Source organism: Dromiciops gliroides, chromosome 1, assembly GCF_019393635.1.
Source record: "Dromiciops gliroides isolate mDroGli1 chromosome 1, mDroGli1.pri, whole genome shotgun sequence".
Lineage (NCBI taxonomy): Eukaryota > Metazoa > Chordata > Mammalia > Microbiotheria > Microbiotheriidae > Dromiciops > Dromiciops gliroides.
In genome coordinates this window covers 704,684,816-704,704,717 of record NC_057861.1, presented here as the reverse complement: position 1 = coordinate 704,704,717, position 19,902 = coordinate 704,684,816, and the positions used below count along the sequence as shown (strand labels likewise).

Sequence of the window (19,902 nt, the reverse complement as noted above, 5' to 3'; positions counted from 1 at the left end):
CTAGCCTTGGAAGAATAACGGGATTTGTTCTGCTTGGCAGAACCGGGGGTAATGGTTGGAAACTAAAAGGAGACAAACTTTAGGCTAAATGTCAAGGGGAAACTTACTGGTTATTGGAGCTGTCCAAAGTAGAATGGCCTGCCCTGAGAACTGGGAGCTTCCACCCCACTATAGCTCTTCAGGCACAGGTGACAAATGATCACCCATCAGTGATGGCATAGAAATTCTCAGTCAAGCACAGACAGGGCCAGCTGGCCTCTGAGGTCCCTTCTGGTTTGGAGATTCTATAACTCCCATTGCTAGAATTCAGGGATTCCAGCACAGTGCTCTTCACTCTTAAACAAGTCCAGGATGGAATTTTAGAATAAGCTTCTTAGAGAGGCGGGCACTTTCCAGATATAGTTAATATTACATTGCTAAAGTGATCAGTGATGGCTTGGCTCATCACTTGAGTAGGGAACAACTGGCTAGATGCCATTTGGTCCATGAAATCTCCAAGTGTCCTGTATTCCCCTCCCTGCCTAATTACCAAGACCCCAAGGGAGTAAGTCACCATCATCATTGTTTCCAATATTATCCTATTACCACTATGATGGGAAGTCCCAATCCTTAAGAGTTGGAAGGGACCCAAACAGTGCCATGGTTGGCTAGGCCTTCTTTTCCTATTTGGTTTTATTCAGATTCTCAGGGATAACTAATGAAAGTACAGGGTAGCCAAAGGATTATTTACATAGCCATATAAAGGCTTTAGAAAAGAAAAAAGGGGGGGAGACATTTACATAACTTTATTATGTATTTAAAAGGAATAGCAAATTGTACATAATGTACTAGGATACAGAAATATGTGTTTTATTCCATAATTTTAAAATAAAATAAAATATAAAAATTTAATTTAATTTAAAAAGCAGTCTACCCCTCACCCTTTTTGAATGTTCTCCCTTTCATCTTTTTTTTTTTTTTTTGGTGAGGTAATTGGGGTTAAGTGACTTGCCCAGGGTCACACAGCTAGTAAGTGTGTAAAGTGTCTGAGGCCGGATTTGAACTCAGGTCCTCCTGAATCCAGGACCAGTGCTCTATCCACTGTGCCACCTAGCTGCCCCTCTCCCTTTCATCTTGGCTTCCTAGAAGTTCTAGTTCCATTTGGGGTATAGTTCAAGCATTCCCTCCTTCATGAAACCTTTGCTAATCCCAAAGTATGTATTGTCCTATGCCAAGTAGGAAAGTAAGTTCATTAAGGTTGGAGCTGTTTTCATTTTCTATCTTCAGCACCTAAAACAGCACCTGAATTAAACTGAATTGAAGAAGTCAGCACAGGGCTTTGCAGGTCACCCGTTCTGATGGCCTCTTTTTTACAATGGAGATGCTCAAAGAAGGGAAGGGAGCAGCTTATCCAGGATCCCACAGGTAAATAAATAGTGGGCTAGAATTAGGATCCAGGTACTGGAACTCCAAACCTGGCCTACCTTCTACTCATCATATCACCTGTGGGGACCAATTTTTAATTGGATAAAAATTAATTCTTTACACACCTCTTCCTGGCACGCAGCCCTTACATGAAGGCCACCCCCAAGACTAGTTTTTCCAAATCCCCAAATGTATACACAAGTTGCAACCCACCTAAAAAGCAGTACAGGTCAATGCACTCTGAGGTTGTTGGCAAGTTAGCCAACTAAGCCTCAGTCTTCTCATCTGTGAAATGGCAATATTGATGTAGAACCACCTCTTTTCTAGGGGTGGGGGCGGGTAGAGTTTATTCTTAAGATAAACCAAGATAAGAGATGTAATAGAGTTTTGAAGTTAGAAAGTGCTCTGTGAATGAAAGGGAGTCTTTTTATAAAAATAAACAAATGAATGAACAGATAAATGAATAAATGAATAAATGAATGAATGAATAAATAAAAGAGCCTCTCCCTTGGTCAGACCCTGATACTGGTAGACAATATTTAAGAATTGAAAAGGACATTAAAGTTCCTCCTCCAGTAACCCATGTGTTGGTCTTGAGGCCCAAAGCCAGAAATAATTTATAGTTTCATAGGATTTAGAACTGGAAGGAGCCATTAAAGGCATCTAAAATTCTAGTCCAATCTCTTCATTTAACTGAAGAGGAAACTGTGGTTTTTGAATAGTTGGTTTAGCCAAGAGTCACATGGGAAGGACATAGCAGAGCTTGGGTTCAAAGTCAGGCAACTGTCTTCACATTCAGTGATCTTTCTGTGACACTAAACTGTCTTCCTAAGAATTCACCTAGAAGAAAGTGAGAAATCCCCCTTGGGTAACACCCCCTCCACTGAGGAGGGCTGACCACAACAGTGAACACAAACAAAAACCTCAAAGGTCCCTTCCTTTCTACCCAGGGGACCTGCACAGTGCATTTTAAAAATGGTTGGCCGGAATAACCCAGAGCAGCTGCCATTTACCCCAATTCTTCAAATAGCACATGTCACATGAGACACAGAAATACTATTGATTCTCGGGGTGGGGCAGCAGCCATTTCACAGAAACCTATGGTAGAGAGCAGAACACATCAACCCAGAGGCAGCTGGGGTACCTTGACTTCTGGGTAATGGAATATATAGCAAGCTCTGAGTAGAGTTGTGAAGATGGGTTAGTGAAGTTGGACTTTTCAAACTTCTGCACAGAATATTGGGTCTAGTTCACCATTTTTCAATGTAGTCATGCCTGCAGTCATGAATATCAGGAGTCATGCCTGCACCTTTTCCTGGAAATAAACAATCTGCATCAGCAATGATCCCAGAATGTTAGTACTAGAGGGGACTTGAGAGATGGTAGGATCATAGATCGCTATCTCCCTCAACCCTCTCACTATAAAGGAGACCAGTGGGGCCCAGAGGAAGGAAGGGACTTAGCCACAGTCACACCGTTGGTGCCAAAGCCAAAACTAGAATTGGGGTTTCCAGTGTGACGGCTGAAAGAGTCTCAGATATGACCCACTTTCTCTCTCCTTCCTCTCTGTGATCCTCTGCTCACTGCCAACTAAGTCATTTTCTTGATTCGGTGCTTTGGGGCCATTGGCTTTGATAAAGAGAATCCAGGTCTGAGAGTGGGCCAGATATTCATTCTGCTGCTGTATATGCAGTATTGGACTGGGCAGTCCCTTAAACCAAAATTGATGTACCATTCAATCCATCCTTCAAAGGAAAGCAAAGTGGTGCTTGTTAGGGAGAAAAAGCACTTTTTAAAAAATGGTAATAAAGCCAATTTCCATTTCAAGCTACTGAGGCTTTATTAGACATTCTCATGAGCATTACAGTGACCTTAGGGATTTCCAGAAGGCCCCCTTCCTTAAGAGAACTCAAAATTCTTTAGCCAGAAGCTTCTCATTTGATATACTCTTATCTACAATGGAATGCAGGGGAATCTCCCACATCCCCCATTCTTCTGAAAGACAACATCCAAAACTTATAGTCATCTCCTTCCAAGGAGACCATGTCTCCTATTTCTTGTTTTCCCCACCACCACCACCCACAGTTCCTAACACCGTACTGAGCTCACAGTAGGTGCTTGAAAAAAGGCTAGCTGAATAAGGACTGAGCTTAGCATTGACTGACCCAATGTTACATGTTTCTGAAAAAACAGTCCTGTAATCTACAGGATCCAGGATGGGAGGCAGGACACCTGACCTTTTCAAGAAAAGAACAAGGCCTCTTGTCCGCTGAGAGAGTCATAGAATCCTAAAGTTGGGATAGATCTTTGGGGTCACCCAATGGCAGCAGATAACATTTATAGGAAATTGGGTCTCCAGAGCCATAAGGAACCCTGAGAGATCTCACAATCCCAGATTTCAGATGAGGGAAGGGACATTTGGGGCCATCTAATGCAATCCTCCCATTTAACAGATGAAGAAACTAAGGCCTGAAGGAGATCAGGTGATTTTCCCAAGGTCAAAGGCAGGGTCTGAACCTTACTTAGGTACCCTGATTGCAGAATCAGTGACCATCCCCTTCTATCACAAAGTCTCCTTGGTTTCCTCCTAAGATACCACAATAGATGCTGAGATTGCAAATTTTTGAAAAAACACAATATTAACCCCCTGGCCTCAAGGAGTTTCTAGTTTAAGTCTACTGGGCTTGTGGAAGTTTACATAGTGGCCCAGTTCTCTACATGGGGGTGGAGAGGGTGGTCTTTGCTCTGCTCAAGGCACAGGTACCAGATGCAATGTTCTAAGAATCACCAGCCTTCCTCCTTAGCTATAGAAAGAGAGGCGAGAAAGCATCCCGGACTCCTGCCTGCCCTAGACAAGGGGCTGAGGACTTAGCTGTTTTCTTGTCCAAGAATAGTAATGATTCATCCCAGGGTGGATCCTGGAATAGTTTGAATGTCTGTTTTTAGTCGAATGGCTCAGCTGCCGTCCAGCGAGCACTCAACAATGTAAGTAAGTTCCAAGTATGGGTCAAATCGTTTCCTTTTGACCCCAATCCAGCCACATAATGGAGCCTGAGCTCCCCTGGAGAATAGCAGAGGTAACAATTGGAAAATACACACCCCGACCTCAAGGCAGTAAGTCTATACAATGTTTCCTCCCCACTCCGCCCGCCCTCCCCCCCCTTCCTAAAGTATCCAACAATTGGCTCGGCCTCCCAACAGCTGCAAGGGAAGATTGAGTATAATAAGAGCCGTTTGCAAATATGACTCACTCCTTTGATTCTAATAAAGCTAGCCTAATTATATGTGCACGTCTCTCCCCAGTGGCTTGTGGAAAGATCTTGGGATAAAGGACTCATGAGCTGCAGGTATTTCAAAGTCAGTTCCTTGGAGGGGTGGGGGTGGATGGGAGGGGGATGCACAGGCAACCCTGAGCATAAGGAAGGGTACCCAGTTAGCTTAGATGTGGTCATCGACTCCAAAGGAGGCCTTTTGGAGAGAAGGGAAAGGGGTCAGAAATCCTTGCCTGGGGGCCAGCTCTGTCCCCTGGCCGTGTGACCTTGACCAAGTTATTTCCCTTCTTTGGATCTCAGATTCCAACCTCTAGGGCTGGACTAGATTATCCCTTAAAGTACCCATGAATTCCAACATTCTGAGAGTTCCAGTGGCTTTAAGGATGGGATTAAACAGGATTAGGGAGAAGCAGGCTTCACACAGTAGGTGTGGCTTTGGGGGCTGAATTATAAAATCAGATGGGAACTGCTACCTTGTAGGCCCTGGGCATCAGAATATTGATGGTTTCAAGGTGAGAACTGGGGAAGAGGGCCTCCCCAAAGAATATGCAAATGATGTGGGGGATTATTTCTTTGGGAAGTGCTGATTTCCCTTAGAGAAGGGGGGATCCTCTCTGTTGGATATAGCTACTCCCCAGCACCCCTTCCTCAAAGGGGCTGTACTAATCAGGGTAGCAGAGCTACTGTCAAATCTCACAAAGAAAAAAAGCAGGATGGCAGCCATGCTTCACCACTATTTTCAGGCAAGTGTGAATAAATTATTCTCTTAACTAAGATTTCTCTATTTTCCCATGAAGCTACAGTCATGTGTCAACTTGCCAATTCTAACAATGCCCATTTATAGAGGGCTCAATTACTTTTGGGGATAGAGGAGAAGGAGCTTAATTATGATCACCCCATGTTCAGATGAGGGAACTGAAGCTCAGAAAGATTGAGGGGGTTGGCTAACACAGTTTGTAAGCAGCAGTGCCAGTTTTGGAACCCAGATCACCTGACCCAGTGGGTCTGAAGCTCTGCTAAGGTGCCTCTCAATAACTGGTCAATAATCATTTTCATGGTCTTAATGTGCACTTGACTATAATCGACAGGCATTTATTAAGCACCTTCTGTATGCCAAGAAAACTGCTATGGTCCACAGGATCAGCAAGGGTCAGACATGACTGAATGACTGAAAGATGACAACAATAAGCCAGCCACTGCTTATGTTGTATTATATGTTCCGTGTTGTGATGTGATGTTGAGCTGACTTCCAAGCCAGGTCCTATCTTTGACATGTATTGGCAGTGGGACCCTGGCAAAGTGTTGGGGTCAATGGTGAAAGGAGTTTCCTCACCTGGGAAGTCCCTAGACCAGTGAATCACAGGTCCAGTCACACTCTCTTTCGGTCACATAACTACAGTTTCACAAGCTACTTTGCTCACCCTTGGGAGCTCAAGAGTGCTAATATTTTTGTCCCCAATTTACAGAGGCAATGGAGGTCCAAGGACAGCCCTCACTGTTAGACAACTTGAGAGAGAGGGAGGAATGAGGCCAGATTTCCGGACCCCCAAACCCAGGTCTCCTCTCCGAGCTAACATCAGAGAGGAGCTCAGACTTGGCTGGAGTAGTGTTGACTTGGGTTCCCAGGCTGGCTGGAGCTTTGGTGGAGTGGAGCTCATGCCAGGCCAGGGGGGCCCAGCAGCCCTGATCCCATAATAGCAGGAGGATCCTTGATGTAAACATGAGAAAACAGGGTTGAGCAACTAACACAGAGTGTCCCTTTTCAGTGGATCATGTGAGAAAGAGAAGCCTTCCTCCCTCCTTCCTGATGAGAGAGATGTGTGAAGTGCTGGCCACCCAGGAAGGCCAATAAGGGAACGGCAGGACAGCCTCCCATGGAGGCTGGCCACTGTCAGAAATAGTGTCCTAACCCTCCTGCTTGTCTTTAAAGACAGCTTGCCCCCATCAGAAGAGGAACAAGAGAGCTCCAGCAAGTGTGTGACAGGCATTCTTGGATATGTTCAGACAAGGCCTGCTGGGAGTTCAGTCCCAAGCAGCCAGGAGGGTTGTGGGTTACGGGCACTTAGCCCCTAACTCAGTACCTTGCTGCAGGAGGACACTGGGGAGAAATTTTTTTTTCCCAAGCAGATGTCTGTCAGATGAGACACCAAAGGCAGGTTGTCTGACCCTTTCTGTTGGCAGCTCGCTCCCTGAGACTTAGTTGTTATTGGCATTGCAGTTAAAGGTTCTGCTGCCATCAACAGGAAACTTCACAGGGGCTGGTGTCCCTGAGCACTGTTTGCTGAAGGCACCTGGTGTCTCTGGAAGCCTGAAAGTGCTCCAATACACAAAGGTGGTGGCTTCCAGCCTGTACCTTTGGTTGTCCTTGGCAAGCTTCTCTGGGTCTCCTGACCCTCTCTAGGTTCATCGCCTCCAAGGCGGAGGAGGCGAGGGCACAAGTTAACAAAGCACACTCTCTGAGAACTGTGACCACAAGCGTCACCTGAGAGCAACAAATAAGAAAAGATGGAAACAGTGCAGGGACCACAAGGACATCCTCCAATCCAATGTGAATTCTTGGGAAATGACAAAAACAGCTTTCCAGAGCTACAAGAATCTCTCCATAATGATTATTTTTCAACTCTACCTAGATACAATTGTTTATAAAATAGGGAGCCATGTAATTACAATATTGAATGCATAGAAGCCTTCTGTCATATATTTTCCCCCTAAATCAAAGTTTACTATAAAAATAAATACTATCACATGAATTCTGAGATTTTTTTTTTTAATTTGTTGAGTTGTCTCAGGTGTGTCCTACTCTTTGTGATCCCATTTGGGGTTCTCTTGGCAAAGACACTGGGGTGGTTTGCCATTTCCTTCTCCAGCTCGTTTTTATGGATAAGGAACTAAGGCAAGCAGGGTTATGTGACTTGTCCAGGTTCACACAGCTGGTCATTTGCCTAGGCCCACACAGTTAGTAAGTGTCTGAAGCCACATTTGAACTCAGGTCCTCCTGACCCAGGGCTGGCACTCTATCCACTGCACTACCTAGCTGGCTACTTTTCTTTTTATGTCATCACACAAACATCCACATAAACATACACACAAAGTTGAGAACCAACAATACAGAAGGAAAAAATACTATTTAGAGTCAGAGGACCTGGGTTCAGTCCCTGGCTGTGTGACTTTAAGTGGCTTGTCATCCATGGAACTCATTTCCCAATCTGAAATCTGCGGGGACTCTCCTGAATGATTCTTCCTAGGTTTGCACTCCTAATCAAATGATAATAGAAACCCCATCAATGGCCAAAGCAAAGCTTAGGCCTTTTCCTCATTTCTCATCATTGGCAGCATTTAAGCAGAGGCTAGAAGACCACCAGTGAAGAATGCTGCAGGGTCAATTCCAACTCTGAGGGAAGTTGGACTTGATGACCTTTGAACTTCTTTCTAAGGTCCCCCAAAAATTCCATGGAGAAAAGTCCAGACACCAACAGTTTGGGGGCTGAGCTGACTGGGAAGCTAAGGATTTTCTTGAGGTCCATCCAAATTTGCCAAATCATACCAGTCCATTTGATCTTTTACTCAGCTATGATTGTGAAGCCTTGCTCAAGACAGAAGGGCTACTCCACTTTATCCTCCAGTAGCCAAGTGGGCTAAAAGTTGGCAGAGGAGCAGGACAACTCTATTGCTTGCCTCTCCTAACCCTTTTTGGACTTGACAAGGAGGTAAGATGAGGAAAGTGGCAAGAAGAGATTGTCATATTTCTGTAGTATAAACAAATCCAAGTCCAGTAAGACTATTGATGCCCACAAAGGATGAATGCTAGGAATAAAATGACAATGGGAGAAGGACTTGGGTTACAGCTATGGCCCCATGGTGGACTACCTTTTATGATCTTCCCAGTGTGATCCTTAGTCAAGGCTACTAGGTTTGTGGGGTGTTCAGTAGCAGAAGCAGGGCCAGGAGAAGGTGTCTGCAGAGAAAGACTTGGCCATGACCTTGGGGGACCTCTCCAGAGACTTTCACCAACTCTCCTTGGGTAAAAGACATTTCGGAGTGTGAGAAGGCAGGCCTACAGCTTATGCCAGAAAGGTCCAAGGGATAAAGATCTCAGGCTTAGATTTATGGCATGCAATATTAGTCTGCTGGGTCATTTATGGTTGGCTTTTTAACACTGAAGAGGAATGGAGAGTTTTCTAGTAAATCATTTCAGTTGTTCTGCAGGGTTTGAGAAGTTCTAAAATGTTCCCAGTGACCAGCAGGGGAGGGCTCGTCTTCCAGTGTCTGTGGGGGGTGGGCAGTGGATGGGTCGGGGTGAGGATGGAAGTGAATCTCAAGGATCAGCGAAGGACTTCCCTTATTTCTGGAAACCCCAGGGAATAGGTGGAGTGGGAAGCAGTAGGCCCACACACCCTTCCCTTTCTGTCTCTCAATTCTCCAAACTGACTCTTCTTAGGGAAAGGGCACTTCGGGTGGACAATAGCAGTTGCCCAGGCCTCAGGACTTGAGTCCCTTTTTCCCATGAGAGATCTTCTAAATCTCTCACAAAAGCAATCAAAAGAAGGAATGTATGACTTGACTTGTTGACTCCTGTAATGACACATTGGAAAATCCAGTGTGGAATGCCATCCCATTAACACCCTAACCTCCAACTGGGATCAACTTGCTTCCCTTCCTTGAAATGCCCTTGCTATTCCGCTCCACCTGCTAGATGCGGAGCCAGGGCAATTGGGTTCAAATCATGAATCTACCTCTCACTACCTCTACAGCCTTGGACAAGTCACTCATCCCTTCTTGACCTTAGGTCACCTATGGAGTAAAAAGGAGGGCTTTGGACTCACTTGGTGGACTCAACAGTATCTTCTAGTGCTAAATTTGTGATTGAGTGGTCTCATGAAACCTACTCATTCCTCAAATCCCTGCAGAGTCATCCCTGGCCCTTCCATCCTAGGCTGATCTCTCCCTTTTCTGCATATTTAAGCCTCACTATGTCTCTCTCTTCTGAAACCATAGCCTTTCTTGGCAGCATTTCACAAGTAATCAGGTATTACTTTAGAGTCATCTGTTTCATATACATGGAGCTAGCTTGGCAAATAAGAATTTAAATTCCCTGAGGACAAGGGGAGACAGTATGGTTTGGGGTATAGGGAGTACTGGAGTCAAAGACCTGATCTGAACACTATTTTCTGGTTATTTATTCAACTTTTGGCCAAATCACTTATTCTTTCTGGACCTCGGTTTCCTCCATTAGAACATGGACAGAGGACAGTGGGGGAGAGGTGATAAAATGATCACTAAGGTCTCTTCCTTCTCTAAATTCCCCCCTATCTTGCCCCCCTGCAACAGCTAACACAGGGCTGGGTACAGGATAAATGGGCAACAAATACTTGAATTGACCCATTAGAAGCTGTTGAGTTAATCTTCAGCTCATTCTACAGTATAGTCAGTTCATCTTGGAATTGGCTTGAGCTCTGACATAAGTCAGCCTTTTCCAAATCTAACATTTGCAGGATTTCTCTTGCATGGACACCATTCTTTGTCCAGCCTTTGGCTTATATTTATATATACAATTCAGAGGGACACTCAAGCTGTCTCAAGTAGTTGCCCTGGAATTCAAGTGGGGATTAAGGGCCCAACTGGGTGAGAATTGAGCACTGCGGTTATTCCTAATTGGCCAGAAGAACACAGCAAGTAAGGGGAGGAGGGGAGGTAGTTTCTGAACCTACTGTGTCCATCTGGATCTTAGAAGAGCTTCGGAGAATGTTTCCCAAGACTATCCAGTATCTAATGCCTCCCTTGTTAAGAGTGGGAGAGTAGGGACCTTTGGTGGGAACCCAGGAAGGCAAGGCCCACAAGAGTAAATGAGCTGAGTTCATCTGTGACTATAAGGAATAAAAGAGTTACATAGTGAGTCTCGGCTCGATTATTCCAGCCTCATTCCTATCAAACCAGATCAGAGTTGAATCCAAGTGGCCAAAAGAAGCATAACTGGGTCAATGGCTTTCTTCATCTTTGGAAGGGAGAGGCCAGGGGAGAGAAGAGGGATTGCGCTGCCTGGGAGAACTAAGAGGCTCCAAAGACAAGCAATAAATGAGGAGAAAGCCAAGGAGCTGGTTTAAGCCACTAAACAGGTAATAGGGTTTGAAATCATGAGCTGACTGTAGCTTAAAACAGATGACCCCTCCCCCCAACTATAAGGAGATGTAGGGGGGAGGGGGAGGCCAAATTCTTTCAAGAATTCAACAAAAGGTAGAAGAAAATTGCCTTTGGCCCCTTGCCCCAGTTGGGCAGGCACTATCCGTCTGTGCCAGCTTCCTGGGTGTGGTTCCCATCTCAGGTTATTGAGGCATTTGCCAGACCCGAACTGATGTGTTTATAAGAAAGGGAAGGGGTGAGGCCACCCAACCCCATTCAAGTGAAAAGAATTGATTGTCAACATTTCTATGAAAAATCTCTATTCTCTAGGCACATAAAAAAATGTTGGACCAAGGAGAAATATATATATATATACAAAATATTAATATGTAGACACATATAGATAAAATATATATTAATATGTAAACATTTATAGATAAAATATACAATGTTTTACATATATGGTATATAGATAAAATATATTTTACATATATGATATATAGATAAAATATATAATATTTTACATATATGATATATATTTAAATATATATGAACTAGCCTCTTGAAAGTTCCAAAGGAGAAATAAAAACCAGCCACCATTTGGAATGTTTCTTATAGGTTATAGTTTGGCTTGGGATGCAAACACTTTTTAAATCAGCTTATTCCTAAATCTTTCTCCTTAATGGTACCCTTCTCCCTTCTCCCTTCTCCCTCCCCCCTCCCCCCTCCCCCCTCCCCAGAAGAACAGTGCTGACAATGATATTTATCAAACAAAATGGAGGATGAATTCCAATGCAAGTAATTCATTCCACCCATTCCATCTGCAATGTCCCTCTCATTAGCCCCCAAAGGCGTCAGTGCTCCTGAGTGCCTGGGCCAGGGACAGGACCAGGGCCAGGGCCACTGATAAAGGCATCAGGAGACTTGGCTGTGCTCCCATGAGAGGGAGAGCAATCCCTGGTAAGAGGCCTGCTACGGGCTTCTGGGAGTCTCCCTGATTCCAGACGCCACATGAACATCAATAGAGTTATTCAGTAAAAGACAGCGCTCCTCACCTGGGAAAGAAAGGCCTCGGAGAACAGTTCCCCTCTAAAAGCCCGATAATTGCATCTGCTTTTTGGCATCCTTTGTAGTGGACTTACGGCAGGCACCTGGTGCTGGCCCCAGGGTGTTGGCTTCAAAGCTACCAACTCACCCTCACTGCTAGGGAAGGAAGGCATGTGCCCATCAGGACAACAGCATGGGGGAGGAAGGAAGAATATGCCTATTCCTGAAGCTGTGAGGGGGAAGCATGGGTGATAAGGGGAGGGGTCTGCAATGGTTCCTCTCTCCTATAAAGCCCATGTCTTGGACATTCAGAGGGATTTGATTTCCTGATAGACCTAAGGCCAAGGTGGATCCACGTTAAAGGGGCAGGGGTGGGGTGGGGTGAGATCAAAGGTGCTGTTGATGCCACTGGACTTCATCCCATTTCTGCTATGTCTTCCTGGGAATGGACATGGGTGCTTCTGGAAAGCCCTTGTTTTTATGAAACAGGTGGAAGGCACCAATTTTACACACCTCATTTTTTTTTTTCTGGGGCAATGAGGTTTAAGTGAGTAGCCCAGGGTCACACAGCTAGTAAATGTCAAGTGTCTGAGGCTGGATTTGAACTCAGATCCTCCTGAATCCAGGACTGGTGCTCTATCCACTGAACCACCTAGCTACCCTACACAACTCATTTTAGAAAAAGGGAGGAGGGAGGAGGAGGAGGAGAGAGAGGAGAAGAAGAAGGAGGAGGACAAGGAGGACGAGGGGGACAAGGAGGACGAGGGGGAGGAGGGGGACGAGGGGGAGGAAAAGGAGGGAAAGGAGGGAAAGGAGAAGGAGAAGGAGAAGAAGGAGAAAGAGAAGAAAATTAAACAGTGTGTCACAGAAAGGTTTTTGGACCAGATTACTGAGTGAGAACTAAATTGTTCCTGGTCTGGAGGGTGGTTGGGTTTTATTTGTTTTTTTAAATACACACAAGAAAAAAAAACCCAAACCAGTATTCCATAGAGACTCTATATTTAATGAGCAAGCCAGATCCTCTCCGAGAAAATCCAAGGGTGCTCATCTCCCCTGCTAAGATTCTGGGAAGGCAGCAGATTTGGCCTGTATTTCTCTGTGCCCCACTCTAATACCCCGTGTAAAAGCAGTCACCCAAGAAAACCATTTGTTGTCTGGGCAGCATTGTCTCTTGGGACAAACTCCACGTATGCCTAGTGCATTCCCCTGACCAGACAACAAAACCATCAAGTTACAAAGAGAATTTAAGTGTCTCCTAAGCAGGCTTGGCCTAGCTTCTTTGACAGACAGGGACACATTTTAAGAGCTTCTAAACATCCTGTTCTGGAAAGACAAAACATACCTGGATAGAGAGGCCTTGACAATTCACCAAGAAACCACTTAAAACAACCCTGTAAATAGGTGGTGCAACCTATATCATCCCCATTTTATAGATGAGGACAGCCAGGCTTGGAGAGTTTACGCAAAGGGTGACAGCACTATCAAATGAGGATTAGAACCAGTCCCCAGATGGAGGGCATCTAGCTCTCCCCACCTTAGGCTCTCCCTCTCCAGAATCTCTCTAGAGAAACCAGAGATGGTTTTTGTTCCCACCTGCCTTGCTTCATCTAGTTATTCTTAAGACCAAAATGATTCTTACTCCCAATATTCCGTGACAGGTGAAGTGTAGTTTGTATTATTGAGGGACATTAACGTCTTGTTCTTTCTCAGGTTGTCTTCCAAGCAATCTGGGGTGTTCCACTTCTGATGGCAGAGGGACCAGGGCAAATCTTTCTGAAATGAGTTAAACAGGTAGTAGACCGCCCATGCCAAGATGACGATGTAGTACACGTTCAGAAGGGAGACGATCACAATGGAGGCATAACCAATTCCTAGGGGGAGTGTGAGAGAGAGAAAGAGAGAGACAAGGAAACAATCAATTGCTGTGGCTCCCTATTGCATCCAAGAACAATTGGGGCCTTTCCCATTTGGCTTTTAAAGCTTTTCATTATCTGGCCCTTTCCTACCTATACCTGCCCAAGTCTTCTCGTGGCCCTGTCTGGTCCCTCACGCCCCTACCAGTCAATGCAAGTCAAGAGGTCACACTTGATGGTCTCTTGGATGCCTACCAGCTCCAAATTTGAGGATCCCAATGCCAGATGGCAGGGTTAGCCTATGTTCTAACTTAGCCCCTACCTGATAGAGTGGAAATAATAAATAAAACAGGGGTTCACATTCCATCTCCTACAAGTACTGCCTAGGTGACCACAAGGGAGTCAGCGGTCTTCTCTGCTCCTCATTTTCCTCACCTGTAACAGAAGTGGATCAAACTATTGAAATCTCTCCCAACCCTTAGTACATTCCTGATGTGTGTGCTCTTCTTTAAACAGTGTGACATGTAAAATTTAATGTGGTTACCTTATTTCTGTCCCAAGTTTGGGGAAAATTATCTGGGGTTTCTAACATATTTGTTACTTAGAAATTAGAAGCTTTAGCGCCAGTTTAGGGGCATTAAGCATTTATTAAAGCATACCAGGTATTAGTAAAAAGAGAACACCTGGATCAGAAAGTTAAGAAAAGGCCTATCTAGGCTAGAGATCCAGCCTGGCCTGCTTCTCCCTCCAAGTCCTCTGCCAGCACAAGAGCAGCTCAGAGAGCCTAAATGAAAGTAACTGCATGTGGAAATTACAATGACAACAGGCCTGTCATTTCCACACTCAAGTTACTTTCATTTAGGCTCTCTGAGCTGCTCTTGTGGTGGCAGAGGACTTAGAGGGAGAAGCAGGCCAGTTTGAGCTCTATTTTTCCTCTAGGCTATAAGGCCAGGCAGGTGTGGGGTTTTTTTTGTTTTTGGGTTTTTTTTTGGTGAGGCAATTGGGGTTAAGTGACTTGCCCAGGGTCACACAGCCTGTAAGTGTCAAATGTCTGAGGCTAGATTTGAACTCAGGTCCTCCTGAATCCAGGGCCGGTGCTCTATCCACTGCGCCACCTAGCTGCCCTAAGCAGGTGTGTTTTTTTTTTTTTTTTGAGATATTTTATTTTTTCCGTTACATGTAAAGATAGTTCTCAACTTTTGTTTATACATGCTTTACAATTTCAGATTTTTCTCCCTCCCTCCCCTCCCTCCCCCCTCCCCTAGACAGCAGGTAATCTGATATAGGTTATATCTATATATATCTATACATATACATATAGATATATATATATATACACACACATATATATATACTCATAATAACATTAATCCTATTTCTGCATTAATCCTGTTACAAGAGAAAGAATCAGAGCAGTGATGCAGAACCTCAAAATAGAAAAAAAAAAAAACAACAGCACCCAAAACAAAAGAAATAATATGGTTCAATCAGCATCTATACTCCACAGTTCTTTCTTTCTTTTTTTTTTTCTTGGATTTGGAGATCCTCTTCTATCATGAGTTCCCTGGAACTCTTCTGTACCATTGCATTGGTGAGAAGAATATAGTCCATCACAGTAGGTCAACACTCAATGTTGATGATACTGTGTACAATGTTCTTCTGGTTCTGCTCATCTCACTCATCATCAGCTCACGTAAGACCCTCCAGGTTTCTCTGAACTCTTCCTGCTCATCATTTCTTACAGCACAATAGTATTCCATTGTATTCATATACCACAACTTGTCCAGCCATTCCCCAATTGATGGGCACCCCCTCAACTTCCAATTCCTTGCTACCACGTAAAGAGCCGCTATAAATATTTTTGTACATGTGGGTCCCTTTCCCCCTTCCATGATTTCTTTGGGCAAAAGACCTAAAAGTGGGATTGCTGGGTCAAAGGGTATGCACAGCTTTATCGCCCTTTGGGCATAATTCCAAATTGCTCTCCAGAATGGTTGGATCAGCTCACAGCTCCACCAACAATGCATTAGTGTTCCAATTTTCCCACAGCCTCTCCAACATTTATTATCTTCCTTTTTTGTCATTTTAGCCAATCTGATAGGTGTCAGGTGGTACCTCAGAGTTGTTTTAATTTGCATCTCTCTAATCATTAGAGATTTAGAGCATTTTTTCATATGGGAATAGATAGCTTTGGTTTCTTCATCAGAAAACTGCCTGTTCATATCCTTTGACCATTTCTCAATTGGGGAATGACTTGGATTCTTATAAATTTGATTTAATTCCCTATATATTTTAGAGATGAGGCCTTTATCAGAAGCACTGGCCTCAAAAATTGTTTCCCAGCTTTCTGCCTCCCTTCTAATTTTGGATGCATTGCTTCTGTTTGTACAAAAATTTTTTAATTTAATATAATCAAAATCATCCACTTTTCATTTTATAATATACTCATATATATATATCTCATATATATATGAGTATATTATAAAATGCATTGATATATATACTCATATATATATCAATATATCTCATGTTTGGTCAAAAACTGTTCTCCTTTCCAAAGATCTGATAGGTACACTATTCCTTTCTCTCCTAATTTACCTATGGTATCACCTCTTATGTCTAAATCATGTATCCATTTTGACCTTATTTTAGTATAAGGTGTAAGATGTTGGTCTAAGCCTAATTTCTGCCATACTATCTTCCAGTTTTCCCAGCAGTTTTTGTCAAATACTGAGTTCCTATCCCAGAATCTGGAGTCTTTGGGTTTATCAAACACTACATTACTAGTGTCATTTACTACTGCATTTCCTGAGCCTAGCCTATTCCATTGATCTACCACTCTATTTTTTAGCCAGTACCAGATAGTTTTGATGACTGCCGCTTTATAGTAAAGCTCCAGGTTTGGTACCGCTAACCCACCTTCCTGTGAATTTTTTTTCATTATTTCCCTGGATATTCTTGATTTTTTGTTTTTCCAGATGAATTTTGTTATTATTTTTTCTAGCTGTATAAAATAATTTTTAGGTAGCCTGATTGGTATGGCACTGAATAAGTAAATTAATTTAGGCAGTATTGTCATTTTTACTATATTAGCTCTGCCTATCCATGAGCAATTGATATCTTTCCAATTATTTAGATCTGATTTGATTTGTGTGAAGAGTGTTTGGTAGTTGTGTTCATAGAGTTCCTGGGTTTGTCTTGGCAAGTAGACTCCCAAGTATTTTATATTACCTACTGTTACTTTAAATGGAATTTCTCTTTCTATCTCTTGCTGCTGGACTTTGTTGGTCATGTATAGAAATGCTGATGATTTATGTGGATTTATTTTATATCCTGCTACTTTGCTAAAGTTGTTAATTGTTTCAAGTAATTTTTGACTTGATTCTCGAGGATTCCTTAAGTATACCATCATATCATCTGCAAAGAGTGATAGTTTTGTTTCCTCCTTGCCTATTCTAATTCCTTTAATTCCTTTCTCTTCTCTGATTGCTAAAGCTAACATTTCTAGGACAATATTAAATAATAGGGGTGATAATGGACATCCCTGTTTCACCCCTGATCTTATTGGGAAGGCCTCTAATTTATCTCCATTGCATATAATACTTGCTGATGGCTTTAGGTAGATACTGTTTATTATTCTAAGGAAAGCTCCCCCTATTCCTAAACTCTCTAGTGTTTTTATTAGGAATGGGTGCTGTACTTTGTCAAAAGCTTTCTCTGCATCTATTGAGATAATCATATGATTTTGGTTGGTTTTCTTATTGATGTGGTTGATTATGTTAATAGTTTTCCTAATGTTGAACCAGCCCTGCATTCCTGGTATAAATCCCACCTGGTCGTAGTGTATTATCCTGGTGATCACTTGCTGTAATCTCCTTGCTAATATCTTATTTAAGATTTTAGCATCAATATTCATTAGGGAGATTGGTCTATAATTTTCTTTCTCTGTTTTTGCTTTGCCTGGTTTTGGTATCACCACCATATTTGTGTCATAAAACGAATTTGGTAGAACTCCTTCTTCACCTATTTTTCCAAATAATTTGTATAATATTGGAATTAATTGTTCTTTAAATGTTTGGTAAAATTCACCCGTAAACCCATCTGGCCCTGGGGATTTTTTCTTAGGGAGTTCATTAATAGCTTGTTCAATTTCTTTTTCTAATATGGGTTTATTTAAGGATTTTATTTCCTCTTCAGTTAACCTGGGCAGTTTGTATTTTTGTAAATATTCATCCATTTCATTTAGATTGTCAAATTTATTGGCATACAGTTGGGCAAAATATTTCCTAATTATTGCTTTAATTTCCACTTCATTGGTGGTAACATCACCCCTTTCATTTTTGATACTGGTAATTTGGTTTTCTTCTTTCTTTTTTTTAATCAAATTAACCAGTATTTTATCTATTTTATTGGTTTTTTCATAAAACCAGCTCTTAGTTTTATTGATTAATTCTATAGTTTTTTTGCTTTCAATCTTATTGATTTCTCCTTTAATTTTCAGGATCTCTAATTTAGTGTCTAATTGGGGATTTCTAATTTGTTCTTTTTCTAGCTTTTTAAGTTGCATGCCCAATTCATTAATCTCCTCTTTCTCTTTCTTATTCATGTAAGCATTTAGAGCTATAAATTTTCCCCTAAGCACTGCTTTGGCTGCATCCCATAGATTTTGGTATGTTGTCTCATTATTGTCATTCTCTTGGATAAAGTTATTGATTGTTTCTATGATTTCTTGTTTGGCCCATTCATTCTTTAGAATGAAATTATTTAGTTTCTAATTGATTTTCATTCTACTTTTCCCTGGCTCTTTCTTACATGTAATTTTTATTGCATCATGATCTGAGAAGGATGCATTTACTATTTCTGCCTTTCTACATTTGACTATGATGTTTTTGTGCCCTAATACATGGTCAATTTTTGAAAATGTTCCATGTACTGCTGAGAAAAAGGTATATTCCTTTCTATCCCCATTCAATTTTCTCCAGACATCTATCATGTCTAACTTTTCTAGTAATCTATTCACCTCTTTCACTTCTTTCTTATTTATTTTGTGGCTAGATTTATCTAATTCTGAGAGGGGGAGATTCAGATCCCCCACTAGTATAGTATTACTATCTAATTCCTCTTGTAACTCATTTAACTTCTCCTCTAAGAACTTGGATGCTATACCACTTGGCGCATACATATTCAATATTGATATTACTTCATTATCTATAGTACCTTTAAGTAAGATGTAATTTCCTTATCTCTTTTAATGAGATCTATTTTTGCCTGCACTTTGTCTGAGATAAGGATTGCTACCCCTGCTTTTTTTACTTTAGCTGAGGCATAATATATTCTGCTCCAGCCTTTTACCTTTACTCTGTGTGTATCTCTCTGCTTCAAATGTGTTTCTTGTAAACAGCATATTGTAGGGTTCTGGTTTTTAATCCACTCTGCAATTCGCTTCCGTTTTATAGCAGAGTTCATCCCATTCACATTCACAGTTATTATTACTGACTGTCTATTCCCCTCCATTCTATTTACCCCCTAGCAGGTGTGGTTTTAATTGGATTAACTAATGTGGTGCAGTGGACAAAGCACAGGCCCTCAATTCAGGAGGACCTGAGTTCAAATCCAACCTCAGACACTTGACACTTACTAGCTATGTGACCCTGGGCAAGTCACTTAACTCAGAAAAAGAAAAAAGAAAAAAAATTAACTTTAAGTGAGTTAATCAGTAAAGTCAGTCAATCCAATCAATCTTAACCCAATCAATCTCCTTGAACTGGGGCCTTTCTCACAATGGGAAGAATTGGTCTTGCTAACTGCTACCTTTCTGATGTGGTTTAAGAGCCCTCCCTGCCCCAAAATGTCTCCTTCACCAAACTACCAATGTCCCTTTAAAAAATTTTTTTTTAATCTCACTGTGAGAGTCTTCTGTGGAAAAGGGCATTCATGACCAATTTGTCAACACTTATTGCTGTCCTAAAGAGAGCTCTTGTCAGGGGTAGTAGAGGGAAGAAGTCAGGGGGAGGGGAATGGGGATGAAAATAATAATTAATTTACCTTCAAACAGAATTTTTTTTTTTTTGCAGGACAATGACAGTTAAGTGATTTGCCCAGGATCACACAGCTAGTAAGTGTTCAAGTTTCTGAATCCAGATTTGAACTCAGGTCCTTCTGAATCCAGGGCCGGTGCTTTATCCACTGCTCCACCCCCAGAACTTTCT

The 19,902-nt window shown here is 42.4% G+C and overlaps 1 protein-coding gene across 1 annotated transcript in view; it reads right to left on the bottom strand.

Annotated features, from left to right (window-relative positions):
* Nucleotides 1-19,902, bottom strand: part of SLC6A6 (solute carrier family 6 member 6) — a 148,173-nt gene that overhangs the window by 47,177 nt on the left and 81,094 nt on the right. Inside the window, exon 5 of the mRNA XM_043975912.1 lies at nt 13,480-13,711. Coding sequence (XP_043831847.1) covers nt 13,480-13,711 — 232 coding nt within the window. The remainder of the gene's footprint in view (nt 1-13,479; nt 13,712-19,902) is intronic.